The following is a 13,811-nucleotide window of genomic DNA, read 5'->3' as shown; positions in this document are numbered from 1 at the left end:
CCTCTTTCATCATGGCTAAAAAAATGGACAGTTTGCTGCCAGCAGGAAACAGATCTGTGTGTGGCATTCAAGGACATCCACAATCTCGTGACAACTTTTTGAGCCTTTATTTCCTGTATCACCCTTCACAAAACCTCAGTCTCTGGCTTAGCCTTGCACAGGTTGTCACAGGTGTTAGCATCTTACACTGCGAATACTCTATGCAAAGGTAGTTGCTTTCTTTGATCTCTGCAGCCTTGTGCGTATCTCCATTTTAAGGAGCAAGGATTATCTGTTAGTGTAATTATTTACATCCTTAAAGTACCTTTTAGTACCATATATACAATAGGAAACTAAATATTGAATGAAAAAACTCTAAAAGTGCTGAAGTATTAGGAATTTCCATTTCTTAATAAAACCTGAGAAAGTAGTGCTACTGTATGGCACTTCTTTTCAGCATGAGTAATGTCAAAGTTTCTTTCACCATTTTCCCTCCATGTAACCATATAAGTGGGAGGAAGGCAGAAAGGAGCATCTTCCTTTCATTAAATAAAATTTTAACTTTACTGAAAATTTAAGTTTATTCAAAAAAAGAAGGAAAACTAAATAATGTAAGTATACATACCTTGGAGTAACTATTTCCTTATATTGGAGTTTCTCTAATTTAGCTGGGGCCACTAATGACATGGGAATCACAATATTATCTATATCATAAGAGCTCTCACTTCGCAATCGTCGTCGTGCTGTATTCTGCAAGACAGGATTGTAGTAGTTTTACAATAGTATTTGGTTACTTGTAATGATACTCTCCTTTTACGAGTTATATAAATATAACATGGCAGTGCCTTTAAGTTTTATACATTGTTATGAAATCTGAGTATAAAATGTTAAGAAAAACAAGAAAGCATATGTATCTTCTATGAACCAATACATTTGTGTGTGGACACATTCAGGCCTATTTTTAAGACCATTAAAAATACGAATGCCTTAAAATACAAAACATCAGAAGATTGTACCATAAAGCACCCTAAATGTCAGTGAAATGATCTTTTAACAAACTCATTTTTTATTAGGAAAGGCTATGAAATGTTTGGTGAGCCTTTTAATAAAGATCGTTTTTACAATCTTCATTTATGTGTTCCTGGGTCCCTGAGCTTCATGCTGTTTTCTCTAAATCCTCCCACGTTCTAACCTCTACTCCCTACCAGGTAATGAAACAGAACAAAGTAAGAACACTGCTGGATTCTTATTAGCAAGATTATACTTAGCATCATGTCAAGAAGTAGGGATGGTTATGATAAAGTTTAAAGTTTTTAGCATATGAAAAAAGCCATAACCAAGGACTAATGTACAATTACCTCCCTAGTTAAAAAAAAGTTTAATCAAATTTATTGCGTCTTAGTAAAATAATTCTGAATATGCTAATTATGTGCTAGTAAATAAGGCTGTTATAGATTAACAAAATATCTATAACAAGTTCCCCTCCCCCCACCAGATCTGCCAGGTTTAAAAGTCATAAAGCTACTTTAAAAAGTTCACTGTACAAAAACCTACTTGTGATGATGAATTCTGGGTTCTTGATATAACATTGACATTAGTAACTGCAGTAAAATTGCTCTGGGATCCTGGTTCTGTGCGTTGAATAGCAAATTCTTCAAATCTAGTTCTTTCTCCTGCCATGGAAAGAACCATTGAGAATGTCATACATTAAATGTAACTGGTAGGTATTAGAATTTCTGTTTTCCTAGTTTGGTAACATGTGTTTCTTGATCTGTTTAGATTTTATTTTTTTTAATTCATGTATCAAAAATGAAAAAAATTAAGGAAATTTTATAAAAATCTTAGCCACAATCCTGCCACAATTTCCATTTTCTGGGGTATTGACAGTTTTTATCCAGCATATCCTTCTTTATTAATCTCCCTTTACTCTGTTCATGTTTTCTGTAACTTATTCAGAGGTTGAACTTCTAAGACTTACCTCTTAATTTTCTTGTCTATTCTCTGATTTTTTCATATCGTTTCCTACTTTTTGGGAGATTTCCTTAACTTGATCTTCTGACTACTGATTTCTGAAAATGTTTCTCCTATTATAACATCCTATTTCAGGAATAAAATTTCTCTTTTCTCTCAGAATATTGATAACAAAGTTAAGTTTACTTCCAACTTCGTTATTTTCTGTCTCTTCCACGTTCCTTTTCTCCATTTGTTTTGTGTCTATTTAGTGGTATATGTTTATTTTCTTACTGCCCTTCTTTATTTTACTTTAGTACAGATCTTGAAAAATATTTTCCTGTGTAATGTAAAATTTAATACACAGTTCATATTTATATTATTCCAGTTGTTTAAAAATGTCCTTTCTGGCTAGTTGTTTCTTCAAATCGTATCCATATCTTGAAAATGGTTGTCTAGAGAGCTGTCTAGTTACTTCTTTGTAGTACAGCATTTTACTCATTCTATTCCTATGTTCCCATCTAGCTAAAAGTTAGATCTATCAATTCAAGTAAAACAGTCTACATCTTAGGTAATGTGTATTTTTTCATAATGCATCTTTATATTAAGAGATACAGGTTTTCCTATATTTTGGCAAAGATGTATGAAAGTTCCTCAAAAGCTAGATGACTGTTGGTTATTTTAAGGTTAAGGCACCAAAAAAGCATAATGATATCCCTGAATGTGGGTGGGAGTTTAATTTCATTCCACACTAGTTGATCAGGTAGTGTGATATTAGGTAGTGACTTTGGTCTGTTATGGTGGGATTTCTAGAAGCCATACTGATAAATATGTTAAAGCCGCCGTGTATAATTACAGTTAAGTACATCTTGGATGTAAATAGTTTCTAATTTATTGGGTGTATTGACATACTATACCTCGGACATACTTGACTAATGTATATAGCGTTAGATCCACTGGAACAATGAATAAGAACCAATAGGGTATACAGATAATTTGTTATTTAATACGCACCTTTCCAGTTGTTTTATTTTTTATAATTATTTGCAATAACTGTTGAAACTATCTTGTCCCAAATCCCCATAACAAACCCATTTTGTATTACTAGCAGGGTTCTAGTTTCAGAGGTATCTCTATTCATCTTGGAACTGTACGTTCCTAAGGGGAATTCAGTCAGGCGGTTGAGTTATACCTTAGATGAGTCTCACCCAGTTTATCAAAATTCCGAGGAAGCTTCAGGGAAATCAACATCTCCACAATAGGTACCAGAAATGGTAATAAATATCTAAAAGGCAACCTTGTACTGACATATTTTGAGTCCAGAACACAATGTTGGAGACTAAGTACTGTCCAGGAGGACAGTTAGTAGAAGATAACTCTAGTTAGGAAACACAGGTAGAAGATAACTCTAGTTAGGAAACATAGGAAGGAAATCCTTAACTCACAAAGTGGATGGATTTCCAGTCCACAAATAATTCTGAATTGACTACATGAATATGCTGTTTAATGTTCATAGAACCATGGATGTTTTGTGTAATTAGTGACTGTTCTAGATTATAACTCCCATGAGGCAGAGGTTCTTTGGAAATCAGAATTTTTTATTTTCAGTTTTTAGTACTAGTGCTCCTGTCCTCATTTTAACCTACCTAATGCTGTTTCACTCAAGTGTCTTTTCTTTCTTCCCTGTAACAGCTGTGCAGAAGATTCTGACCTCATTTGAGGCTTGCATATAGGAGAATATCCATTTCTCCATTGATTCAGAGAAGTATTATGTACTGAAAAGGAGAGAAAAATGTGAAGTTATAGTTCCTTAACACAAATATAATGAGCATGTTAACCTCTTTTTACTTTGTAACATTGCAGAATATTAATATACCAGTTCAAAATTATATATAATGAAGTAAATACTTACATACGAAGATGAAATACTCCTAAGCTGAAAATAACCAAAGTAAGATTCATTAAAAACATCTTCAGGAAGTGCTCAATTTCCTATAGTTGCTCCATTATGTGAAGAGGATGAAGAGGAAAGTTGATCTGTTCTCACAGTCTTCTAAATTACAGAATTTTACAGAGAAGATTTGTTCAGATCTGTAAATCTTGGCTGAATATGATCTGAATCCTTAAGTTAGTTCCTGCTTACCTTAAATCTGGGAACAACTCAGGACTAAGTAAGATTATAGAATACAACAGACTGGGATCTCTTGAGAGCAATAACCAGATTTCATCAATCTCCTGACAGTGCCTAGCACCATTCTTTCACTTTTTAAAGCAATGAATTTTTTAAAAACTTTAAGTCACTTAATATCTCTGTGCCTCAGTTGCCTTATCTGTGAAATAGGGATAATAGCAGCTATTGTGGGATTGTGAGGATTAAACAAATTCCTGTAATAGTCATTAGAAGGATATCTGGCATAAGTATGCAATAAATGTTAGTTTCACCATGACTGTTGTTCTGTCTGAACCCCATATTTCCAGTACTGGATAAATAACTAAATTGGCTTCTTTTTTTGAAATGTTTGGAGATGTGGAAAGGATAGGGAAAAAATATGAAGGCCTAAGTGCCAAATTCTCACCAACACTGAGAAAAAAGAGTATGGTCTACCAACAGTGACTGGGACTCAGATTTCAAGATGGCAAAGCACCCTAAAAATGATAGACAAAATTTTTATACATAGATGCACAGATCGGCACATTTACATCCATGTTAGCATGCAAAAAAAAAGGAATTTTAAGTAGAGTGGAATTTGTGAGCAATATCTGAAAGCCTAATATCTTACGAAATTTGAGAAGCAAACTGCAAAAGCACATGGGAAAGTACTGCCACAAAAATGTGATCAAAATCAAAGGCGCTCCAGACCTGGAGGAAAGAAAGAATTACCTGCAGTAACTAATAGAATGACTACACTTGCCAGCCTGCCAACACCTCCACCAGGGTCCTTGAGGCTTCAGTAGAGAAATGGATTGGTGGGTAGATAAGGCAACGCCCGGTGCCCCACTTTGTTTGAAACATGTCCTGCTCATCCATAACTGCCTCTGAAAACAGTATAGAGTGCAAATTTCTACCTCTTCCATGAGAAGGATCCCATAAAAAGCAGTGGCAGAAGTTGTAACAGTGAATATCAACTTTAAAGATGAGAACACAAGACTCCAAAAATCTGAATACCAGTAGCGTAAAACAAAGAAAAGGTACAAACAACAAATGGAAGAACCATCTCTAGAAATAGTTAATGGGTTCACAGAATACAGATTTACAGGTCTTCAAAATAACTAATATTGCCAAGAGAAAGGCAAAAGGCCAAGAGGCCTCAGAAATGGGAAGTATACTTGTTGAAATTGTGAAACAAAATCATTGCTCACTGCCCTGAATAACAGAATGGTCATATCTAAAAGTCAAGAATCAGATTGCCAGAAAGCAAAAGCACAAACCCACAGCCAACATCCTCAGTGGTGAAAAACTGAAAGCATTTCCACTAAGATCAGGAACAAGACAAGGTTGCCCACTCTCACCACTCTAATTCAACATAGCTTTGGAAGTTTTAGCCACAGCAATCAGAGAAGAAAAGGAAATAAAAGGAATCCAAATTGGAAAAGAAGTAAAGCTGTCACTGTTTGCAGATGACATGATACTACACATAGAAATCCTAAAGATGCTACCAGAAAACTACTAGAGCTCATCAATGAATTTGGTAAAGTAGCAGGATACAAAATTAATGCACAGAAATCTCTTGCATTCCTATACACTAATGATGAAAAATCTGAAAGTGAAATCAAGAAAACACTCCCATTTACCATTGCAACAAAAAGAGTAAAATATGTAGGACTAAACCTACCTGAGACAAAAGACCTGTATGCAGAAAATTATAAGACACTGATGAAAGAAATTAAAGATGATACAAATAGATGGAGAGATATACCATGTTCTTGGACTGGAAGAATCAACATTGTGAAAATGACTCTACTACCCAAAGCAATCAACAGATTCAATGCAATCCCTATCAAACTACCACTGGCATTTTTCACAGATCTAGAACAAAAAACTTCACAATTTGTATGGAAACACAAAAGACCCCGAATAGCCAAAGCAATCTTGAGAACGAAAAACAGCTGGAGGAATCAGGCTCCCTGACTTCAGACTATACTACAAAGCTACAGTAATCAAGACAGTATGGTACTGGCACAAAAACAGAAAGATCAGTGGAACAGGATAGAAAGCCCAGAGATAAACCCATGCACATATGGTACCTTATCTTTGATAAAGGAGGTAGGAATGTACAGTGGAGAGCCTCTTCAAAAAGTGGTGCTGGGAAAACTGGGCAGGTACATGTAAAAGTATGAGATTAGATCACTCCCTAACACCATACACAAAAATAAGCTCAAAATGGATTAAAGACCTAAATGTAAGGCCAGAAACTATCAAACTCTTAGAGGAAAACATAGGCAGAACACTGATATAAATCACAGCAAGATCCTTTTTGACCCACTTCCTAGAGAAATGGAAATAAAAACAAAAATAAACAAATGGGACCTAATGAAACTTAAAAGCTTTTGCACAGCAAAGGAAACCATAAAGACCAAAAGACAACCCTCAGAATGGGAGAAAATATTTGCAAATGAAGCAACTGACAAAGGATTAATCTCCAAAATTTATAAGCCACTCATGCAGCTCAATAACAATAAAACAACCCAATCCAAAAATGGGCAGAAGACCTAAATAGACATTTCTCCAAAGAAGATATACAGACTGCCAACAAACACATGAAAGAATGCTCAACATCATTAATCATTAGAGAAATGCAAATCAAAACTACAATGAGATATCATCTCAAACCAGTCAGAATGGCCATCATCAAAAAATCTAGAAACAATAAATGCTGGAGAGGGTGTGCACTGCTGGTGGGAATGTGAATTGGTACAGCCACTATGGAGAACAGTATGGAGGTTCCTTAAAAAACTACAAATAGAACTACTATATGACCCAGCAATCCCACTACTGGGCATATACCCTGAGAAAACCATAATTCAAAAAGAGTCATGTACTAAAATGTTCATTGCAGCTGTATTTACAATAGCCCAGAGATGGAAGCAACCTAAGTGTCCATCATCGGATGAATGGATAAAGAAGATGTGGCACATATATACAATGGAATATTACTCAGCCATAAAAAGAAACGAAATTGAGCTATTTGTAATGAGGTGGGTAGACCTAGAGTCTGTCATACAGGGTGAAGTAACTCAGAAAGAGAAAGACAAATACTGTATGCTAACACATATACATATGGAATTTAAGGGAAAAAAAATGTCATGAAGAACCTAGTGGTAAGACAGGAATAAAGACACAGACCTACTAGAGAATGGACTTGAGGATATGGGGAGCGGGAAGGGTAAGCTGTGACAAAGCGAGAGGCATGAACATATATACACTACCAAACGTAAGGTAGATAGCTAGTGGGAAGCAGCTGCATAGCACAGGGAGATCAGCTCGGTGCTTTGTGACCGCCTGGAGGGGTGGGATAGGGAGGGTGGGAGGGAGGGAGACGCAAGAGGGAAGAGATATGGGAACATATGTATATGTATAACTGATTCACTTTGTTATGAAGCAGAAACTAACACACCATTGTAAAGCAATTATACTCCAATAAAGATTTAAAAAGAAAAAAGGAAAAGCAGATGCAGGAAAAAACAATGGCGACTTTTTAAAGCCCTCATGAAAAACAGTAAACAGAATTCTAAGGTAGCCCTCAAGATTTCTTGCCACCCAAGATAAAGAAAGCAGAGAAAGATGTTAAATAGTAAAATAAGATGTCAGACAATTCTAAACTCATTCCCACAAAGGGGTAGCTAGAATTGTTAGGTTTTAAAATATATATACCTGGCATGTGTTGGTGTTCCAGTAGTGTCCACTCGTTTTCTAGAGTATTTTAAAGAAAATTCCAGGCAAATTTCAACGCATCTCTTCTAAAAGGAGTCTCACCACCACCCCTAGTCTTGTAAAAGCACATCAGAAACCTTAACCTTCACTAAAGTGATGCTTTTTATTTAATTTTACTCAAAAGTTTTCTTTACACTTTCCCCCTTTTACTCTTTGGTGTCTTGTAAGGTTGTAGTGGACTCTTGATGCGTGGCAATTCAGAGTGTAACTCACACCTTCTCTTCACCTGTCCTGATGATAACCCTCCTAGTCTTTCAGTGCTCACTTACCCAAATCTCCTAAATTTCATTTTAAGATACATCTTGGGGCTTCCCTGGTGGCACAGTGGTTGAGAGTCCGCCTGCTGATGCAGGGGACACGGGTTCGTGCCCCGGTCCGGGAAGATCCCACATGCCGCGGAGCGGCTGGGCCCGTGAGCCATGGCCGCTGAGCCTGTGCGTCCGGAGCCTGTGCTCCGCAACGGGAGAGGCCACAACAGTGAGAGGCCCGCGTACCGAGAAAAACAAAAAACAAAAAGATATATCTTGGCCCAGCATCTCTCCTGTCTCCTGCCTTCCCTTTCATTTATACATTTGATAACTTTATAGAGAGCCAGTTACATGCCAGGCACTGTGTTATACCTTGGGGGGACAGTGGTGAGCAAGAACAGGCATGGACCATGCCCCTGATGTAGTTTATACGCATTCTCAAAAACTGCAAGTAATGTGTGGTAGAAAACAGAAGTACTATTGATAGGAGATACCGAGTATAACTAGTAAGAGAGCTCTAGCAAAGGCTTCCCAGATAAAGTGTTAGATTACAAAATACGAACAGAAACAGCTGCTGGATAATAAGGGCAAGGAAGAGAGAATGGTAGAAAGGCCCAAGGCACCAGGGAACAGGAAAAATTTGGCAAGTGAACAGCCGCCAGGTACCTTAGAGTAAGGAAGCATGGTGAAAACCACGAACAGGTAGGAAACAGCCTATGTAAGTAGGGCTTTAGGGATACTCTATTAAAGAATATTCCCTCTGTCAAATATTTTAAAGGATGGGGATGGGAAGCAGGTGTGACATAATTAGATTTACTTTTTGAAAATATAAATTGCTGCAGGGATTGAAGGGAAATAAAACTTGATTAGGCTATTTCAGGAGTATAGATAAGGGATCATTAAGTTAGACTGAAATTGGTAGAAATATAGAGAAGCCGGTTTGAAGCATAAGGTCACACTGATAATGGGGTTTAGATACGAGGAAGCGTGGGTGAAGAAGGCTGAGCCTTAGGGTTCTGACTTGCGTGGGTTGTGGTGCTATTGTTCCTCTCTGTGCACTCTGAAAAATAAAACTTTATTTTGACATAATTTCAGACTTATAGAAAACTTGGAGTAATACAAAGAAGTCCCATATATTTTTTACTCAGATCCCCCAAATGTTAACATTTTACCACACTGGCTTCATCTTTCTGAATGCCAATGAAATACTGACATGATGCTTCTCTACTCTAAATATGTCAATATGTATTTTTCAAAAACAAGGGCATTCGCTTACATAGGAACACAACTATCAAAACCAAGAAGTTAATAATTAACTATTAGCTAACTATAGAGTTCATTCAAATTTCACCAATTAGTCCTATAATGTTCTTTACAGAAAATCCTGATCACTCTCCGTTCAGTTGGCAGGTCTCTTTAAAGTTTTCTTGTATCTGAAATAATTCCATTATCTTGTCTTTCATGACTTTGAATATTTTGATGAGTATAGGCCCTTAAGTTGGCTTTGGTATCTCCTCACAATTGGCAACTAATCAATTCTTCAGTTTGTCTTTTCCCTACTTTCTTGTTACCTGAAGTCAGCAGTTCTGTCATAATTGCTAACTCTAAAGGAGAGTATAGGATAAATCCAAGCTCTGAGGTAAAGCACAAAAACATCTATTTACTTTCACACAATTTGCCCTACAGGAATACCAGGCTATTTGTATATACTTGAACACATCACAGTGTTTCATGGCTCCATGAAAAGTTATGTGATTTTTTCCATTTTAAAAGCTTGTTACTTAATATGGGCCAACAGTATTTGAACCACCAGGGATCTTATTAGAAATATAGAATCTCAGACCCCATTCCAAACTTTCTGAATCAATCTGCATTCTAACCACATCACCAAAGTAATCTGCACATTAAAACTTGAGAAACAATGATTTGGAAAATTTGACTCTTCCTCTAAATTCCAGTTAAGTATTTAAAGCTATACTTGGCATCACCATCTTTCTGAAGTTCCTTTTTTGCCCTTTTCCCATAACCTTTAACTTCTCTTCCTCTTCCTCTACCTTCTGCTAGGCAGAGTTATACACTCACCTCCCCCCTTTTTAAGAATATTTTTTATCATGTCTGTACCCTTAACATCATTTAATAGTCATTTGTGTGTCTGCTTCCCCATCACATTATAATTTCTTTAATTTCCTGTGACTCGCCTTTGATTTTTTAGCACTTAATTGTCTACGTGGCACAGAGTAGTTACTCAATAAATGTTGGACTCTAGTTTTACTTAATTCTGTAGAAAAGAAAAATTAATGGCCAGCTGTTTAAGACGGATATGGGATGAAACCTAATTAATAATTATTTGGATTGAGAGTGGTAGGGAATGAAGAAAATAGGGGAGGAGAGATTGGTATACAAAAAAATACTTCATTGATGTGCCTAATGTTACTGTAGCATTCAATTCAAATGTCTTCCATTTCCTAGCTTTTAATTTCCCATTACTAACATGTCATTACATTATTGATACATCACTAATAATTTTGAGCCTAACATTTACACTGCCCTTTTTTTTTTTTTTTTGGTTGCGCAGCTTGTGGGATCTCAGTTCCCTGACCAGGGATTGAACCCAGGCCACGGCAGTGAAAGACTGGAATCATAACCACTAGCCCACCAGGGAACTCCTGTACACTGCCCCATTTTTTAAAGTCAGATAAATAATAGAGCAACATTAGAAGAAATATAATTACCTTTGTTTTTGCATATTCCCTTTCAGTCATATACATATATTTCATATTAATATTTCAAATGTAATGATTTTATTTGGATATATGTATAACTTTTTTTAAATCTGGTAACTCACTCATCATTGTTATGTTTTCAGATGGTCACCTAATATTCCTGATTAGAGACAGTATCATTTAACAGCTATTCCCTAGCTGTTGGAGCTACTTGTTATCATCATGATATTATTTGTATTATGGACATTCTTAAAATAATCATCTTCATGAACACATTTTTTAAGTAAAAAAATTTTAGTCTCAGGGTAACTTCCAAGTAGAATTAAATCATGAAAAGTAAACATAAGCTATATTTTCCTGTATTTCTTTAGTGTTTTTTCCAAGCATAGGCAATTTTTTCTTGCCTTAGTGCTTTTTTTCCTTTCTCTAACTTTTGACTGTGGAAAAATTTCAAGAAACACAAATGGAAAATGGAATAATGAACTCCCCTGTACCTATCATTCAGCATCACGAATGCTCGTGACCAATCTTGTTCTCTCTCCCACAAGTTTTTTTTTGCTGTAATATTTTAAAGCACATCCCAGACATCATATCTTATCTACATTATGTGTCAGATTGAATCTCTAATAAACTAACAGATAAAATGTGTATTTATGTAAGCACATGCATTATTACATCTAACACAATAATTAATATGCAACAGCCAGTCCATGTTCAAATTTCTCTGTCTCAAAAATTGTGTGTGTGTGTGTGTGTGTGTGTACAGCTGAGTTGTTCAAATCAGGATCCCCAAGAGGCCCGTACATTGCATTTGGCTGATACAAGTATAAACATTTTTACATGGTTATAATTGTACCATCCATAGAAGTAAAACATTTGTCCTTTAATATCACTTAACATTCTTTGATAAATGTTTCCATCCTTAGATGAACTTTTATGATCCTTTAAAAGGCTGTATATTCCACTGTGATAGATAGTTAACCACATTCCTACTGTTCTCTTCAAGTTGTCTTTAATTTTTCATTACCACAAATAATGTTAAGATAAATATATTTGTGAATAAAGGTGGTTTCATATTTAGGATTAGACTAGGTTCTTGGAAATGGATCTGCTGGATCAGAGTACAGAGTTAACAGTTTAGCAAACATTTATTGTGAACAAGTACACAAGTTTTTTTTTTTTTCCTCAATGAGCTTATAAAAAAATACGTAGTTTAAAGGCCTTGTAATGCATTTCACAGTACTTCCCAAAAGGCCTGTATCAATTAATTGCACCTGAAATATTTTAGGGTCCTGTTTTTACTACACAGTCTTGCCAGAACTGATAATTAAAATGTCTAATATTAATGTAACTGGAAAAAGGAGAAACATTTAGCACAGTGACTGGCACATAAGTGTTCAATTACATGTTAGCGACTGTTACCATTTTCTTTATTATCATTTACTACACCTAGTTTTTCTCCTAATTCTTTTAAGATACCATTTTTAACATTTACCTCTTTAATCTATCTGGAATGTATTTATGTTCATCCGTCTTAAATTTATTTTAATGTGCTGTATGAGATACAGATCTCATTTTATTTTTCCAAAAAGTCATTACTTAATGCCACTGATTACAGGAAAAACTTAGTTGTTTAAAGCATTAACTCTGAGAGAGACTGTTTGGATTTGAATCCTGCCTCTACTACTACTCAACTGTGATTTGGGAAAAGCTAGTCAAGGAGAAAATAATCATAATACCTACCTTACAGGGTTGTACAGATTAAAACAATTTACACATACAAAGCCTTTCAACTAGTACTGTACTGGCATATAAGGAATGCTTCATAAGAATTGTTTATTGGCTAGGCTATCTTTTCCACACTAATAGGAAATATCACTCTTATCGTATAATGAATCCTTGGGTTTGTCTCTAGGCTTTTTTTATTTAGTTCCCTTGGCTTCCATGGGCATCACAATGTTTTAATGATTATACCTTTATATTTCGATATCTGACACCTCCTTATTGATCTTTTAAAAGTTTTATTGACTATTCAACATTTTCATTCTGAGATAAACTTCAGAATAACTTTGTTCCAAAAGAAGAATGATTCTGGGATTCTGATTAGAATTACATTATAAGTTCTCCAAAGAAGATATACAGATTGCCAACAAACACATGAAAGGATGCTCAACATCACTAAAGAAATGCAAATCAAAACTACAATGAGGTATCACCTCACACGGGTCAGAATGGCCATCATCAAAAAATCTAGAAACAATAAATGCTGGAGAGGATGTGGAGAAAAGGGAACCCTCTTGCACTGTTGCTGGGAATGTAAATTGATACAGCCACTATGGAGAACAGTATGGAGGTTCCTTAAAAAACTAAAAAAAAGAACTACCATATGACCCAGCAATCCCACTACTGGGCATATACTCTGAGAAAACCATAATTCAAAAAGAGACATGTACCACAATGTTCATTGCAGCACTATTTACAATAGCCAGGACATGGAAGCAACCTAAGTGTCCATCAATAGATGAATGGATAAAGAAGACATGGCACATATACTCAATGGAATATCACTCAAACATAAAAAGAAACGAAATTGAGTTATTTGTAGTGAGGTGGATGGACCTAGAGACTGTCATACAGAGAAGTAAGTCAGAAAGAGAAAAACAAATACCATATGCTAACACATATATATGGAATCTAAAAAAAAAAAAAAGGGTTCTGAAGAACCTAGGGGCAGGACAGGTATAAAGATGCAGACGTAGCAAATGGACTTGAGGACATGGGGAGGGGGAAGGGTAAGCTGAGACGAAGTGAGAGAGTGGCACTGATATATATATACACACTACCAAATGTAAAACATATAGCTAGTGGGAAGCAGCCACATAGCACAGGGAGATCAGCTCAGTGCATTGTGACCACCTGGAGGGGTGGGATAGGGAGGTTGGGAGGGAGACGCAAGAGGGAGGAGATATGGGGATATAT

General features: G+C 35.9%; 1 protein-coding gene across 10 annotated transcripts in view; it reads right to left on the bottom strand.

Annotated features, from left to right (window-relative positions):
* Positions 1–13,811, bottom strand: part of KANSL1L (KAT8 regulatory NSL complex subunit 1 like) — a 145,681-nt gene that overhangs the window by 6,051 nt on the left and 125,819 nt on the right. For all 10 annotated transcript variants that reach the window (XM_019938994.3, XM_073807306.1, XM_019938992.3 and 7 more), the window contains exons 9-11: positions 3,576–3,704; positions 1,534–1,652; positions 605–729 (exon numbers count right to left, since the gene is read on the bottom strand). In XM_019938994.3, coding sequence (XP_019794553.1) covers positions 605–729; positions 1,534–1,652; positions 3,576–3,704 — 373 coding nt within the window. The remainder of the gene's footprint in view (positions 1–604; positions 730–1,533; positions 1,653–3,575; positions 3,705–13,811) is intronic.

Source organism: Tursiops truncatus, chromosome 7 (assembly GCF_011762595.2).
Source record: "Tursiops truncatus isolate mTurTru1 chromosome 7, mTurTru1.mat.Y, whole genome shotgun sequence".
NCBI lineage: Eukaryota > Metazoa > Chordata > Mammalia > Artiodactyla > Delphinidae > Tursiops > Tursiops truncatus.
Note: the sequence above shows the minus strand (reverse complement) of the source record. Positions and strands in the feature narration are given on the sequence as shown.